Genomic DNA, 13,087 nt, shown 5'->3' on the forward strand with positions numbered 1-13,087 from the left:
GGCTTGGGAGCTTGCAAGAGGTCCCAGACTGGGAGGACGACTGGCACGCACAGATGTACCCTCATGCGCAACACTGACACTGACACTATGCACATCACTAGCACTAACACTTCCCACTGCACTCTTCGCTTTCAGCTCTCTGACATCTGCCAAGAGCTGATTACGGTCATTAACCAATGACTCCACCTTATCACCGAGAGCCTCAATGGCACGCAACATATCAGCCATTGCAGACTGAGCACTCGTAGCAGGTTCGGGAGTCACCACCACAGGGGAAGGAAAAGGTTGAGGGGCATGGGGAGAGGAAAAATCCACAGAGCGAGAAGAACTCCTCCTATCTCTCTCCTTCTCTAACCTACGTGCATATCTAAGGAATTCGTTAAAATCGAATTCCGAAAGCCCAGCACATTCCCCACATCGATCTTCCAATTGACAGGATTTACCCCTACAATTGGAACATACGGTGTGAGGATCTATAGAGGCCTTCGGAAGACGCCTAGTACAAGTCCTAACACTACACTGCCTGTATTTAGGAACTTGGGACTGGTCAGACATCTTGAATTTAGAAGTAGTCAAGGGGGAATTCCAAAATAAAGCAAAGTTCGTTAACCAATAAATCAAATTAATTCCAAAAGCTTGCTAAGCTAAGGATAAAGCTTCCTGAATAGCGAAGGCTAAACTTTAGAGCAAATACATCACCAAATTGTGAACAATAACTCCAAAATCAACAGCGTATCCAAGTAGGTCTTGCCGGCGGCACGACAGAGGAAAAATTGAGTTCTTGTTGACAAGAAGTACTTGAGTACCTGCTCACAGATGGCGCTGTTGAGTACACCCCCACCTGGATAGCGATCGCTGGCGTATCCCGACCGTAGATTTCTGTCGGGCAACGGAGTTGACAGCTACATGATCATCGGGTAAGATTAATATTGAAAATTAGGTGTTACTGTGACTTGAATATTCAACTATGCAGCAGCTTTTCAAGGTATGTCAACTGACTGAAAGATCAAGGACCTGCTTTGTCTTGAAATAAATGATGAAAACCAATTGGAATAATGACATACCACTGATCCTTTTCTTCAAGCATTCACTACATAATTTGAAAGGAGGTTTTTGGCTTGTACATTTGGGGGAACCAGCTTGTTAAAGGTTTCTTTTATTGTGATCCAGAATATCTAGTTGTGACATTCAAGCGAGTTTCCAAAATAGACTAAACCAGGGTAATGCTTTAAACTAGCCTTTGGAAAATGGGTGCTCTGGTGAAGGCAGATTATTATTATTATTATTATTAGGGTACCCTCAAGCAAGAGAACTCTACCCAAGACAGTGGAAGACCATAGTACAGAGGCTATGGCACTACCCAAGACTAGAGAACAATGGTTAGATCTTGGAGTGTCCTTCTCCTAGAAGAGCTGCTTACCTTAGCTAAAGAGCCTATTCTACCCTTAGCAAGAGGAAAGAGGCCACTGAACAATCACAGTACAGTAACCCCTTGGGTGAAGAAGAATTGTTTGATAATCTCAGCGTTGTCAGGTGTATGAGGACAGAGGAGAATATGTAAAGAATAGGCCAGAATATTTGGTGTATGTGTAAGCAAAGGGAAAATGAACCATAACCAGAGAGAAGGATCTAATGTAGTACTATCTGGCCAGTCAAAAGATGCCATAACTCTCTATTGGTAGTATCTCAACGGGTGGCTGGTGCCCTGGCTAACCTACTTTTGGAAGATACAGAGAATTACTGTTTTACAGATGGGAAAATTTTGGATGGGATAGGTGGCTCTGACTGCACACCTGACATAAATGACAATATTGGAGATGTGTGCCAGAATATTTTCAGTAGTGTAAAGATCGCTGGAGTTGTTATTGTAACAACGGCTGCTGATATGAAGTGTTACAAATAGAACATGCAATTATAAATCTGGAGCACATCCTGTGGTAAATGATATTGCAGCTTTCCAAACTAGTCATGAGGGACCAGCTTGAGTACCAAGTGTCGAGCATGAAAAGACGTTAGCTCACTCAACAGTACTAAGAAAAATAGACATTCATCTACAAAAATAGTTTTTCAAAGGATTGCCTTTCCTCTCCTTCAAGCAACCCGTTACAACCCAACAAAACAATTGGAAACATCTGTTTGCACCAAAGTGGGGAAAAAAAAGATTGCATGGAAAATACTGTACAGTACACCATAATATCTTTAGGGAGACAGTAGTCCCCCTGGAAAGAAAAATGTTAAATGACTACATTACACTATTGCAAGTTGTAACTTTTTGTAATAAAACATACTGTATAGTTTACTATGCTTTATGCTAGTAATAAAAGTCTCTCTTTACTGCTTTCTAAAACTGAGGGAACAAAAAGAAAGCTGAAAATAGGCGCCAAGATCAAGTGATTGATTCCAATCACACTGATATGAACAATTAAACCTTTTGTACTTTTATTTTCAAGCCATCTAGTATATTCTACAGTATGTGTAATAAATGCTAATTATCAACAACAGGCAGGTCTGAATTTAGTCATAACTATAGCAGGATAAATTTTCATGACATGGCTTAAGGACACTTTTCAATTTGATGAAGCTGCAACAAATGAATGCTGCTGATGCATAGAAAGGTTAACATACATTGATGAAACCAAATAGTTACCTCTTCATTAATATTTTCTTTATCAATACTTTACATTGACACAATCACATTATTCACTTACCTGGCAAACTATAAGGTTTCTATTATTTGCCGTTCCCTGAGGTATCAGACTTAACCAGTTACAGTAGTGTTTTCTTGACAGGTCGTAGAAAGTTACACCTCCCGAGTTATGGAATACCTATATGAAAAACACACATACAGTACCAGAATATTTCGTATTTGTTAAAGGGGAAAAAAGGAGAACTAGAAATTTCATACTAAAGTATAAAGGGAAAGTAGCTGCTGAATACAAGTCTCCACTAGAAAAGGAAAACTAAAATGTCTAAAGTAGTCATTTGGTTTTAAAATAAATATGGATTGCTCATCTACTTAGGTGACCTGGCTTTTAAAATTGGCACCATACTGTACTGTGAAACAAAGATAACCAAGACTCTTGAAGACACGTCTAAAAAAAAATATTGTATCACAACCGCTCAAGCTTAAAATGAAAGATTTAACATTTGAACATGAAATATCTAAATCTGAAGGCAATGACCTAAATTTAAAAGTCTAAAATAACAAGACAGGCATGGATATTACTGCTTTCACATTTCTATACCAAATGTAATCATGATATCACAGATTCTCTAAGTAATTTGTACTTTTCCTAGCTATACAAACCTGAGATTTTCAAGTAGTGAATATTTCCCAGGCGAGATGGAAAGCCGTCGAAATCATTTATGAATGTAGTTGAACGACAGGTGGGAGCGAGGGTAAGGAGTCCTGCCCCAACCACATGTCAAAAGCTCTTAGGACAGAGAGGTAGTTAAGGAGGGAAACATAACCTAAAGGACTCAGGTTTGCATAGCTAGGAAAAATAAAAATTACTTTAAAAATCTTTCATTTGTTCCTAACCAAAATCAGATTATTGTCCCTTAAACAGTGACTCACTTGTTTGGTGGGTCAGAAGTCTCCCTAGAACCAAATTAGTTGGTTATTTTTCTTCCCTGGAGGTCTCAATCTTCTAGATCCTGTACGTGAGCGACGGAGTCAACTCCAGCAACCTCCTATTTGACTATCATTGGGATAAATAGGTTGATAGGGCATGGCCTGACCAAGAGGATTGATATGAGGTCAAAAGAGGGATCCCTTCCCCAAAAGGGAAAAACAGTCCAGAATAATGTACCTGGTGTATAATGACCAACAGGTTGGTATACATTCCACCATCCTCCCCCTTGTCTAGGGAGGATGGGAGAGAATTTTTCTAGGTTCTGGAGAATGGACCTCAGAAATGTAGTTCACTAGTATCAAGATCAAACCAGTAACGCTTCAACCGCTACTTCCCTAAGAGGGCCAGAAAGAGTAAAAAGAGACAAGCCAGTCATTCCGACTTCATTCCAGGTTTACATCTACCGTATAGGTTACCCATGACAAGATGCTTAGTGCCCCACATGGGAGCTGGGCTTGCTAAACCACTACTTGAGATGCCACCAAAAGACCAAGTGCAAAGGTTTCTAGGGACTTGTAGGTATAGTACTGTATTCCTGTAGATTAAAGGCTGTGAAGGAGGTCTGATGCATACAGACCCTAACCTTCAACTCCTTGCCGACAGCAAGATTCCTCTTGAAGATTCCTCTTGTAGACCCTGACTTGGCAAGTTCCTGTCCTAGCTGGTTCTTCAATGCTCTCAGCAGTTGAAACATATGAAATAGACTCAAAGTTAAAAAGAGATAGAGTTCTAGACACCCCTTTCTTGATTTTACCATTTGCTGACACTCAGGTTTGAGGTGTCAGGTCTTCTTCAAATAGAACCACAGAGCCCTCACAGGACAAAAACATCTCTCTATGCTCCCTGAAAGTTTCATGTAGAGTGAGGATGGAGCAAGACTAGTACCTGGGGTTGTCCCCCAGCAGATTCCAAGTTTAACCCCGTGATTTGGCATTAAACTTGAGGAGCTCCTTCCATCTCTCTGCATGGGAGACTAAGGCAGAGAGAGTGTAACATGCCTAAACTTTTTACCGATACTCAAGTAGCAGAGACCATCTTGAGAATCAGAACCTTGATTGACGGCCTTCTAAAAACCTTGGACAGGTAAGAGCGAGAGCCTTGAGAATGAGGGATGTTCAAAGCTCTTCTGGAGAATAGACAATTCCTATGCTCGTGTAAATGACAGCCTTTACAGCAGCGACTAAGAGGAACCTCTCTCAGCACAGGAAGACTATGAAATCCGCAATCTGCTCTAGAGATGATACAATCAGAGAAGAATCCATTCTATGACATCAATAGTAGAAGATAACCCACTTTCCTCGGGAGAATGAGGGTCATAAGGAGTTCTGTCAGGATCTTAACCGGGAGCCACTAGGGGCAACAAGAGTCCCGGAATAATTACCACCCTGTAGATTAGCGGACAGAACAGTGTGGAAAGGAGGAAAGGTGTAACCAATCATGTAATCCAATGGGTATTGTAAGACAACTTCAAACACAGACTATAGGTTTGGACTAGGGAAGAAAATGCAGGAAGCTTCATGTTTAGCCATGTAGCCAACAGGTTGATCCCTGGAGAACTCCATTAACCAAAGCCTCTCTGTTATACAGGGATGTAGGGAATCTCACCTTGCAACCCTCCCCAGGCAACAGTGTGTCTGGCCAAGTCCATTCCTCTTGCCTGAAATATATTTAGCTGCCAACTCTACGTTGTGGAATGCCGTCACGATGTGCATCTGCTTCGTCAACTTGCAAAGTAAGCATGGGAATGTGCTTCTTACTTAACGTAAGCCACTATGGTGGTGTTGTTGCAACACCACCACCGAATGCTTCCTTAATGTTGAGAGAAGCCTGCAGCACTAGAAAGGCTGCTAGCCTTCAGGACATCAATGAGTAAGTATATGCTTCTTCTTACCTTCGAGATGACCAAGTCGTTCAAGGCGTACACCGTACACTTCTTTCGATAAATCATCCAAAATTAAAGCGTCGAGTAGGCCTCCCCTGTAAGGGTTCTCATTCATCAAGCAGTTAAGATCAACTAAAGCCTCCTGTCCTGCTGGCACCCGAAGGGATGAGAGATTCCTGGAAGCTGACCGGTGATTCTTCAAAGAGATCTCTGACGAAGGCGCCCACTTGAGGAAGAACTTTCACCATTGAGGAAAGGTGGCCATGAAAACTCTGCCAGTGCCAAGCTGGTAATAATATCTTGAACAGAACGGACAAGTTACCTCCTTGAGCATGTTGATGCAATTGCCCAACTGACACACTTGCTGCTACCATGTTCCCCGTGAGCCCAAGTACTTACACTTCGACTTGGACTAGATTCAACTTTTTCTCAATTATCATAATCCCCAGATCATGACAAAATCCATACGTCTAATACAAAGGAGGCCAGGATTAGCCACCCATTGAGATACAGTACATCCACAGACTTATCCCTTGCAACCAGGCCCATACTAATACCAAGGTGAATATCAGAATGAACTGCAGAGGACTATTACACTGTCCAGAGCATAGAGTCCTAAACTGGTACATCGTACTGTAGATGAAGAATTAGAAGTACTGTACTCTCTAAAGCACTGATGAATGGGTATTTAAAAGTATATGTCCTTTAGATCCACTGAATGTTTAAAGGTCACTCATTATTGGCCAAAGCAAGGGAAAGGATAATGCCCTATAAACTGACCATATATACATATGATCTTACTCTCTGATAATACTCAGCACAGACCACAATGTTTCCATCCTGAACTTCATTTGATGCACAAATTCATTACAGGGAGAGAAGTCAATGACCAACCTCCAGCCCCAAGTTGACTCCTCTATAAGGAAAAGTCTACTGCAGAAGGTCGGAGACTTCTTGAACGACTTCAAGTTTGTTCCTCTCTAACATTCCTCCTACCTCTGTCTACAAGACTAAGGTTCTTGCCGATGTTGGAAGACAGACAAGTACTTTATCAGAAAGTGAGAAAGGTGGGGCTGGAGGGCTGAAGAAGGTAGTAACATTACTTGAACGACTACCACTATCCAAGAATCGGCTCTATACTGTACCACTCCCGGGTTGCCCAAAAATTGACAAGCAACCCCCTACTCTTGCCAATAAGAAAAGGGTTGGGGAAATGCTGACAAGTGTAGCCTCTTCATTCCTTCTTCCACCACCCCACTGCCCAGAAAGAATAGGTTGGGTAACTCGAAAGGGCTGTGCATGCACCAACTCCCTCCAGGAAACTGTGGTCCTAAGGCCTTCGTTGTCAAGTTCTGAAGCGACAGAGCTACCTCCAAACTAACTTGTTTTGAGAAAGGGCAAAACTGAGAGCAAAACTGACAACGTAATCAGGAACTGAAGAAGACCCAGGAAGGCTAACAACAGCAAGGGAAGAATCCCTGGAATTGGACATGACAGACAAAAAGAGTACAGTACTCGTACTCTTACCTCTACTGGGTGGGGTGGAGAGACGCCACAGTCCCATCCCTTACGGCACTGGGCGAAGATCCCTCAGCCCCCAACTCATTGTCTTCCTCTGCACGCAAGCACGTAATGATAGCCTCAAATGCGGAAATCCTCTCAACTTGCTTTACAATGTACAGTGATACCTCGGTACTCGACCATAATCCGTTCGAGATCCGTGTTCGACCTCCGATTTGTTCGAGTACCGAATTTTTTTTCCCCATAAGAAATAATGGTATATATTCTATTCCGTTCCCAAGCACTCGAACAGGCCCAAAATATTAATAAAACGTGTACCTAAACAACAATAATTATCTAAATGTGTATGAAATTGGTCAGAAAATCCTATAAAACAATTTTAAACCATTTACTGTACTAAAATAAAACAATTTTAAACCATTTTCTGTACTGTAGTGAACATACCTTTGAGCAGCGGTTCGATGGCATACAGGGATGGATGTGGAGAGGATGGAAGGGGGAGGTTACTGCTTGGAAGGAGAGTCCCCTTCCATGATGTGGCGGGGTAGTTCTCCTTCAGGAGTTGTTTCTCTCTCCAATGAAAGGGTGGGCAGATCTATTTCAGGGGTTTCTTCTCTTCTTTGTCTCTTCTTTGGAGGAGAAACAGGCTTTGATGTAGCAGCTTTCTTTTCTTTTGTGAAAAACTGGTCTATTGTTAATTGTTTCTTCCTCCTCTGCAGTATTCTTCGAAAATGATACATGACACTATCATTAAACATATGCACTGCCCGGTTTGCTACTGCAATTTCTGGGTGGTATTTTTCAGCAAAAGCCTGCACATCTGCCCACTTGGAACAAATTTCATTGATGAGAGAACTTGGAACATCCTCCCTTACCTCATCCTCTTCTGAAGATTCCTGCTCCACAATCAGATCCTGCTGCTGTTGTTGTTGCAGGTGCAACAATTCCTCCACAGTCAACTCGGTAGAATGGCTTTCTACAAGCTCATCAATATCATCCTTGTCGACCTCAAGCCCCAAACTCCTGCCCATGACAACAATTTCCTCAACGACATCAGTGTCATCAGAAATTACAGGGGTAGCAGTGCTTGGACCCGCCTCTGGTTGGAAACCTTCAAACTCCCTCTCTGTGACACATGATGGCCACAGCTTACGCCAGGCAGAGTTCAATGTCCTATAGGTCACACCTCGCCAAGCTTGGTCAATCATGTTAACAGAGTTGAGGATGCTGAAGTGTTCCTTCCAGAATTCCTTTAGGGTCAACTTCGTGTCACTGGTCACTTCAAAACACTTTCTGAAAAGGGCCTTGGTATAGAGTTTTTTGAAGTTTGAAATGACCTGTTGGTCCATGGGCTGGAGTATGGGAGTAGTATTGGGGGGCAAGAATTTGATTTTGATAAAGCTGTATTCTTCTTTCAAGTCATCCTCGAGACCTGGAGGATGTGCAGGAGCATTGTCCATAACCAGAAGACATTTCATTGGCAAGCTCTTTTCAATGAGGTAAGCCTTAACCTGGGGGGCAAACACTTCGTTTATCCACTCAGTAAAGAATTGTCTTGTGACCCAAGATTTAGTGTTCGAGCGCCACATAACTGGTAGTGCACTTTTACAAATATTATTTCGTTTGAACACCCGGGGGTTGTCCGAGTGGTACACTAACAAGGGTTTGATCTTGCAATCGCCACTTGCATTTGCACACAGCAACAATGTTAGCCTATCTTTCATTGGCTTGTGACCTGGCATCTTCGTCTCGTCCTTGGTAATGTACGTATTGGCTGGCATTTTCTTCCAAAATAACCCAGTCTCATCACAATTAAAGACTTGTTGTGCGATCAAATTTTGTTCATTTATGTACCGATCGAATTCCCCCACGTATTTATCGGCTGCAATTTGATCCGAACTAGCTGCCTCCCCATGCCTAGTAACACGATGAATACCTGTTCTATTACGAAACTTTTCAAACCAACCCCTGCTCGCTTTAAATGTAAATGAATCACTTTCACTGGTACTCGGACTTTTCTTCACTAATTCTTCATAGATATGCAACGCTTTTTCACAAATGAACGCTTCACTAACACTTTCCCCGGCCAACTGTTTTTCTTTAATAAATATTAAAAGCAACTTTTCCATCTCCTCAATCACTTGTGGCCTTTGCTTAGTTACCGCCGTAACTCCCGTTGCAACATTCGCCTTCTTAATCATTTCTTTATGCTTTAAAAACGTAGAAATGGTCGACTTCGCCATTCCGTATTCTACCGCTAAATCGGACACTCGTACACCATTCTCATATTTCGCTATAATTTCCTTCTTCAACTCGATCGTTGTTCGCACTGTTTTCCTCTTCTCCTTCCCCTTAACACTCATTACTTTCTTGGGACTCATTATGAAAGCTAAAAAAGCAATTAAAAGCACTGAAAATCACTAAATCACAACGAATGCTGATCGCGCGTTGTCTGAGTGACGCTCTCGAGAGAACTGATGCTTCCCGAACAAGCGAGAGTGGCCGAGATGGCGCGATCATCACAAAGCCCATGCGGTCGTCACGTGTTCGGCTGGTCGAGTACCGAATTTTTGGTCGAGCACCGCAGCAAAAATTTCTCGAAAATTTTGGTCGAACTCCGAATTGTTCGAGTATAGAGTCGTTCGACTACCGAGGTATCACTGTATCATATATTAAAGGAAGAGCATGAGTTCAATGTCCGGGCAGAAAGGTTGCCAAAGCTCCTTTATCAACAAGGTGGCAAAGATTGTATGGGGCCATATACTCCTATCCGATCTAGCTACTGGGATAGACAGGGAATCATATCCATGACATTGACCCAGCAGGGCCATGGCAAGGGGATGGGACATGGGGTCACAGCCCTTGGGAGCTGAAACAAGGGGCCATACACAAGTCCCACCTGGTTACCAGGGTATTCAGGGGATCCAAAAAACCACCTCGCGGGGCTGCAACACAAGGTTTTGACCACAGCCCAGTGCATTGCGTGGGTGAAGGGGGAGGGATGGCACGGGCCAACACCTATTCTTCATGGTTAGCAGGGCAGCCAGGAGACCAGAGCCAAAGCTACAGGTGGGTAAAACACAGGGCCGAACACACCTATCCAGCCTAACCAACAGGGTAGCCGTGGAGCCAAGCTGCGGCCCTACCCTGGGGTCTCAAATGCAGGGCCATACACACCAGTCCCACCTAGCTACCAGGTTAGCCAGGGACCTGAGCTGTGGGCCTAGGGAGCTGAGGAGTGGAGCCATGATACATGGTCATGGCCCAGGACCCATCAAGACACTAGGGTACCATCCAACCCTATTAAGAGAGATGGTGTTGAAGGGAGCCCTTACTTTATAACTATGGTGTTCTGAACTTCTTCGTCCTCTTTATTAGAACTCCACTTGTTATTCTTATTATTATTATTATCATTCTCCGGTCTTTAATCGCTAATAACTCAGTCAATTTTAAAGCGTTTGTTTTCAAACTTGAGCAGCAGTATGACCCATATGGGGGAAGTATAAATCAACAAAATCGTGCAGGTGCATGCAGCGCCTTCTATGCCCAAAGCAAAAATAATTTAAAATGATCGCTCTTTGAGATCTCAAGAACCTTTCCATCAATTGCTTTCAAAGATTTGCTGGAGATACCTTGGGCCATGGTCTAGTGCAGGCTCAAGTCTGAGCTAATTCTGTGAATTAGTTTTTGAGATATGAAATAATAAATGGCTGCCCCATGGTCGTAAATGCTAAATCAGAAACTACTTGGCCAATTTGAAACAAATTGGGTGGAAATGTAGAGGGTAATAAGACAACATAAACTGTGCAATATGAATGACCTTGACCTCAAAGTCAAAGGATGATTTTTGTTAAAAGATCAATTTTTAAAAAAAATACTAAATCTACAGTGCTATCCAGCCCGATTTAACACAAGATTTCATTTGAGCCTTGAAAGTAGGGGTTAGGAGGCCTTCCAAGGCAACCTAGATAGTAAAAGGCTGTTTACTTTAAGAAGAGTAGTTTAGGTCCCTTTGAAGGCCTATAATCAATACTACTGTATACTATTTCCCATCTTTCTATTGTTTCAATATCCCTTAGAGCAAATTATTGGCAAATTCTGTGTGAAGTTCTTTCTAAGAATTGCTTCAGCAATTCTAATGTTCTCTAGTTGTTATTATTACTAGCTAAGCTACAACCTTAGTTGGAAAAGCTGCATACTATAAGCATAAGGGTTCCAACAGGGAAAAACAGCCCAAGGAAGAAAGGAAATAAAGAAAAACAAACTACAAGAGAAGTTAAGAATGATTTAAATAAAATATTTCAAGAAAAGAAACAACACTAAAACAGATCTTTTATATATAAACTATAAAAAGACTTATGTCAGCCTGTTCAACATATAAACATTTGCTGCAAGTCTGAACTATTGAAGTTCCACTGATTCAACTACCTGATTAAGATCATTCTACAACTTAGTCACAGCTATCATAAAACTTCTAGAATACTGTGTAATATTGAGCCTCATGATGGAAAAGGCATGACTTAGAATTAACTGCAATATTGAGCCTCATGATGGAAAAGGCATGACTTAGAATTAACTGCATACCTAATATTACAAACAGGATGGTAATGTCCAGGAAGATCTGAATGCAAAGGATGGTTACAATTATGAAAAACCTCATGCACATGCATCATGAACTAATTGAATGATGGTGCCAGAGATTACCATCTAAATCAGGAATAAGAAATTCAATAGACACTAAGTTCCTGTCCAACAAATTAAAATGAGATTTAGCAACTATAGACCAGACAGAAGAACAATATCTTAAACAAGGTAGAATGAAAGAATTATAAAATTTCTTCAGAATAGAATGATCGCTGAAAATCTTTCTAAGACTTTCTAAATAAGCCAATTTTTGTGCAATTGAAGAAGAGACAGACCTAATGTGTTTCTCAAAATTAAATTTGCTGTTGAGAATCACACGTAAAATTCTAAGTGTCATACAAAATTTAAAAAAAAAACATTATCAAAAATCAAAAATTTTAAGTAATTTTTATTTTTCCTAACATACTTACCGAGAACTACTTTCTTAGGAGTTACCTGTAATCTCCTCTCTACCGACCAGAGTTTTGTGTAGTATACCCTAAAACCTGTTTTCTATTGAGGGCTAACTCGGGCGTAAGAGAACGTGCCCCGAGGGTAGCTTTCGCGCTAGGTCGAGGTCCGCCTGGGTCGTGAGCGTCAGTAAGTTCTTCGGATGTTGCACAATTCTCGCAAGGGCAGCGAGGCACTCGGGGAAGGTAGGGAGGGCCATTACCCGAAAGTAGTTCTCGGTAAGTATGCTAGGAAAAATAAAAATTACTTAAAATTTTTGATTTGTTCCAACACGAATACTTACCTCGAACTACTTTCTTAGGAGACTTACACTTTAGGAGGTGGGAGTGCCTTCCTGACCCTCAGACCCAGCAAGCGGAAGCCAAGAGGCCTAGGTATAAACAAAACATACTAGGAAAACGGACGATAGGGTAACTACACAAAGAGCTCACATTAGTGTCTAAGTACTCACCCTTTGAAAAACTTCTTCTGATGTTGAATCCAGTAACGTAGTTGCAGAGAACGTGTTATCCAATGGTTCCAAAAGGGTTATCTCCGATAAGGATAGGGAAAAAACGGGGAATAGGGTGAAAGGGAACGAACCTGTCTCTCCCGGTTTGCTATCCACGATCGAGCCTGGGGCTTTTACCGTTAAATCACTTGGAGCGCGGAGATAACTGTTCCAATGGAGAACCCGTCTAAGGACTTCCTTGAGTAGCCTTGAGGTAATGGGCAGTAAAGGTTGACTGGTTAGACCAGGTACCTGCCCGAAGGATCTGCCCCACTGCCATGTTTTTCTCAAAGGCTAAGGACGTACTCAGACCCCTGATGTCATGGGGTTTGGGGATGCCTGGTAAGGCCAGAGCTTCTTCCCTGTAGGCTCTTGCAATAACTTGTCTCAACCAGAAGGAAATGGTATTCTTGGATACCTGTTTCTTAGTAACACCTGTGGAGACGAAAAGGCTCCTGATGCCTG

At 42.1% G+C, this 13,087-nt stretch overlaps 1 protein-coding gene across 3 annotated transcripts in view; it reads right to left on the reverse strand.

Annotated features, from left to right (window-relative positions):
• LOC137628757 (PR domain zinc finger protein 15-like) overlaps positions 1 to 13,087 on the reverse strand; it is a 97,201-nt gene that overhangs the window by 56,705 nt on the left and 27,409 nt on the right. For all 3 annotated transcript variants that reach the window (XM_068359947.1, XM_068359945.1, XM_068359946.1), the window contains exon 4: positions 2,709 to 2,825. In XM_068359947.1, the coding sequence (XP_068216048.1) occupies positions 2,709 to 2,825 (117 nt within the window). The remainder of the gene's footprint in view (positions 1 to 2,708; positions 2,826 to 13,087) is intronic.

This window comes from Palaemon carinicauda, chromosome 36 (assembly GCF_036898095.1).
Source record: "Palaemon carinicauda isolate YSFRI2023 chromosome 36, ASM3689809v2, whole genome shotgun sequence".
In the NCBI taxonomy this organism is placed as follows: Eukaryota; Metazoa; Arthropoda; class Malacostraca; order Decapoda; family Palaemonidae; genus Palaemon; species Palaemon carinicauda.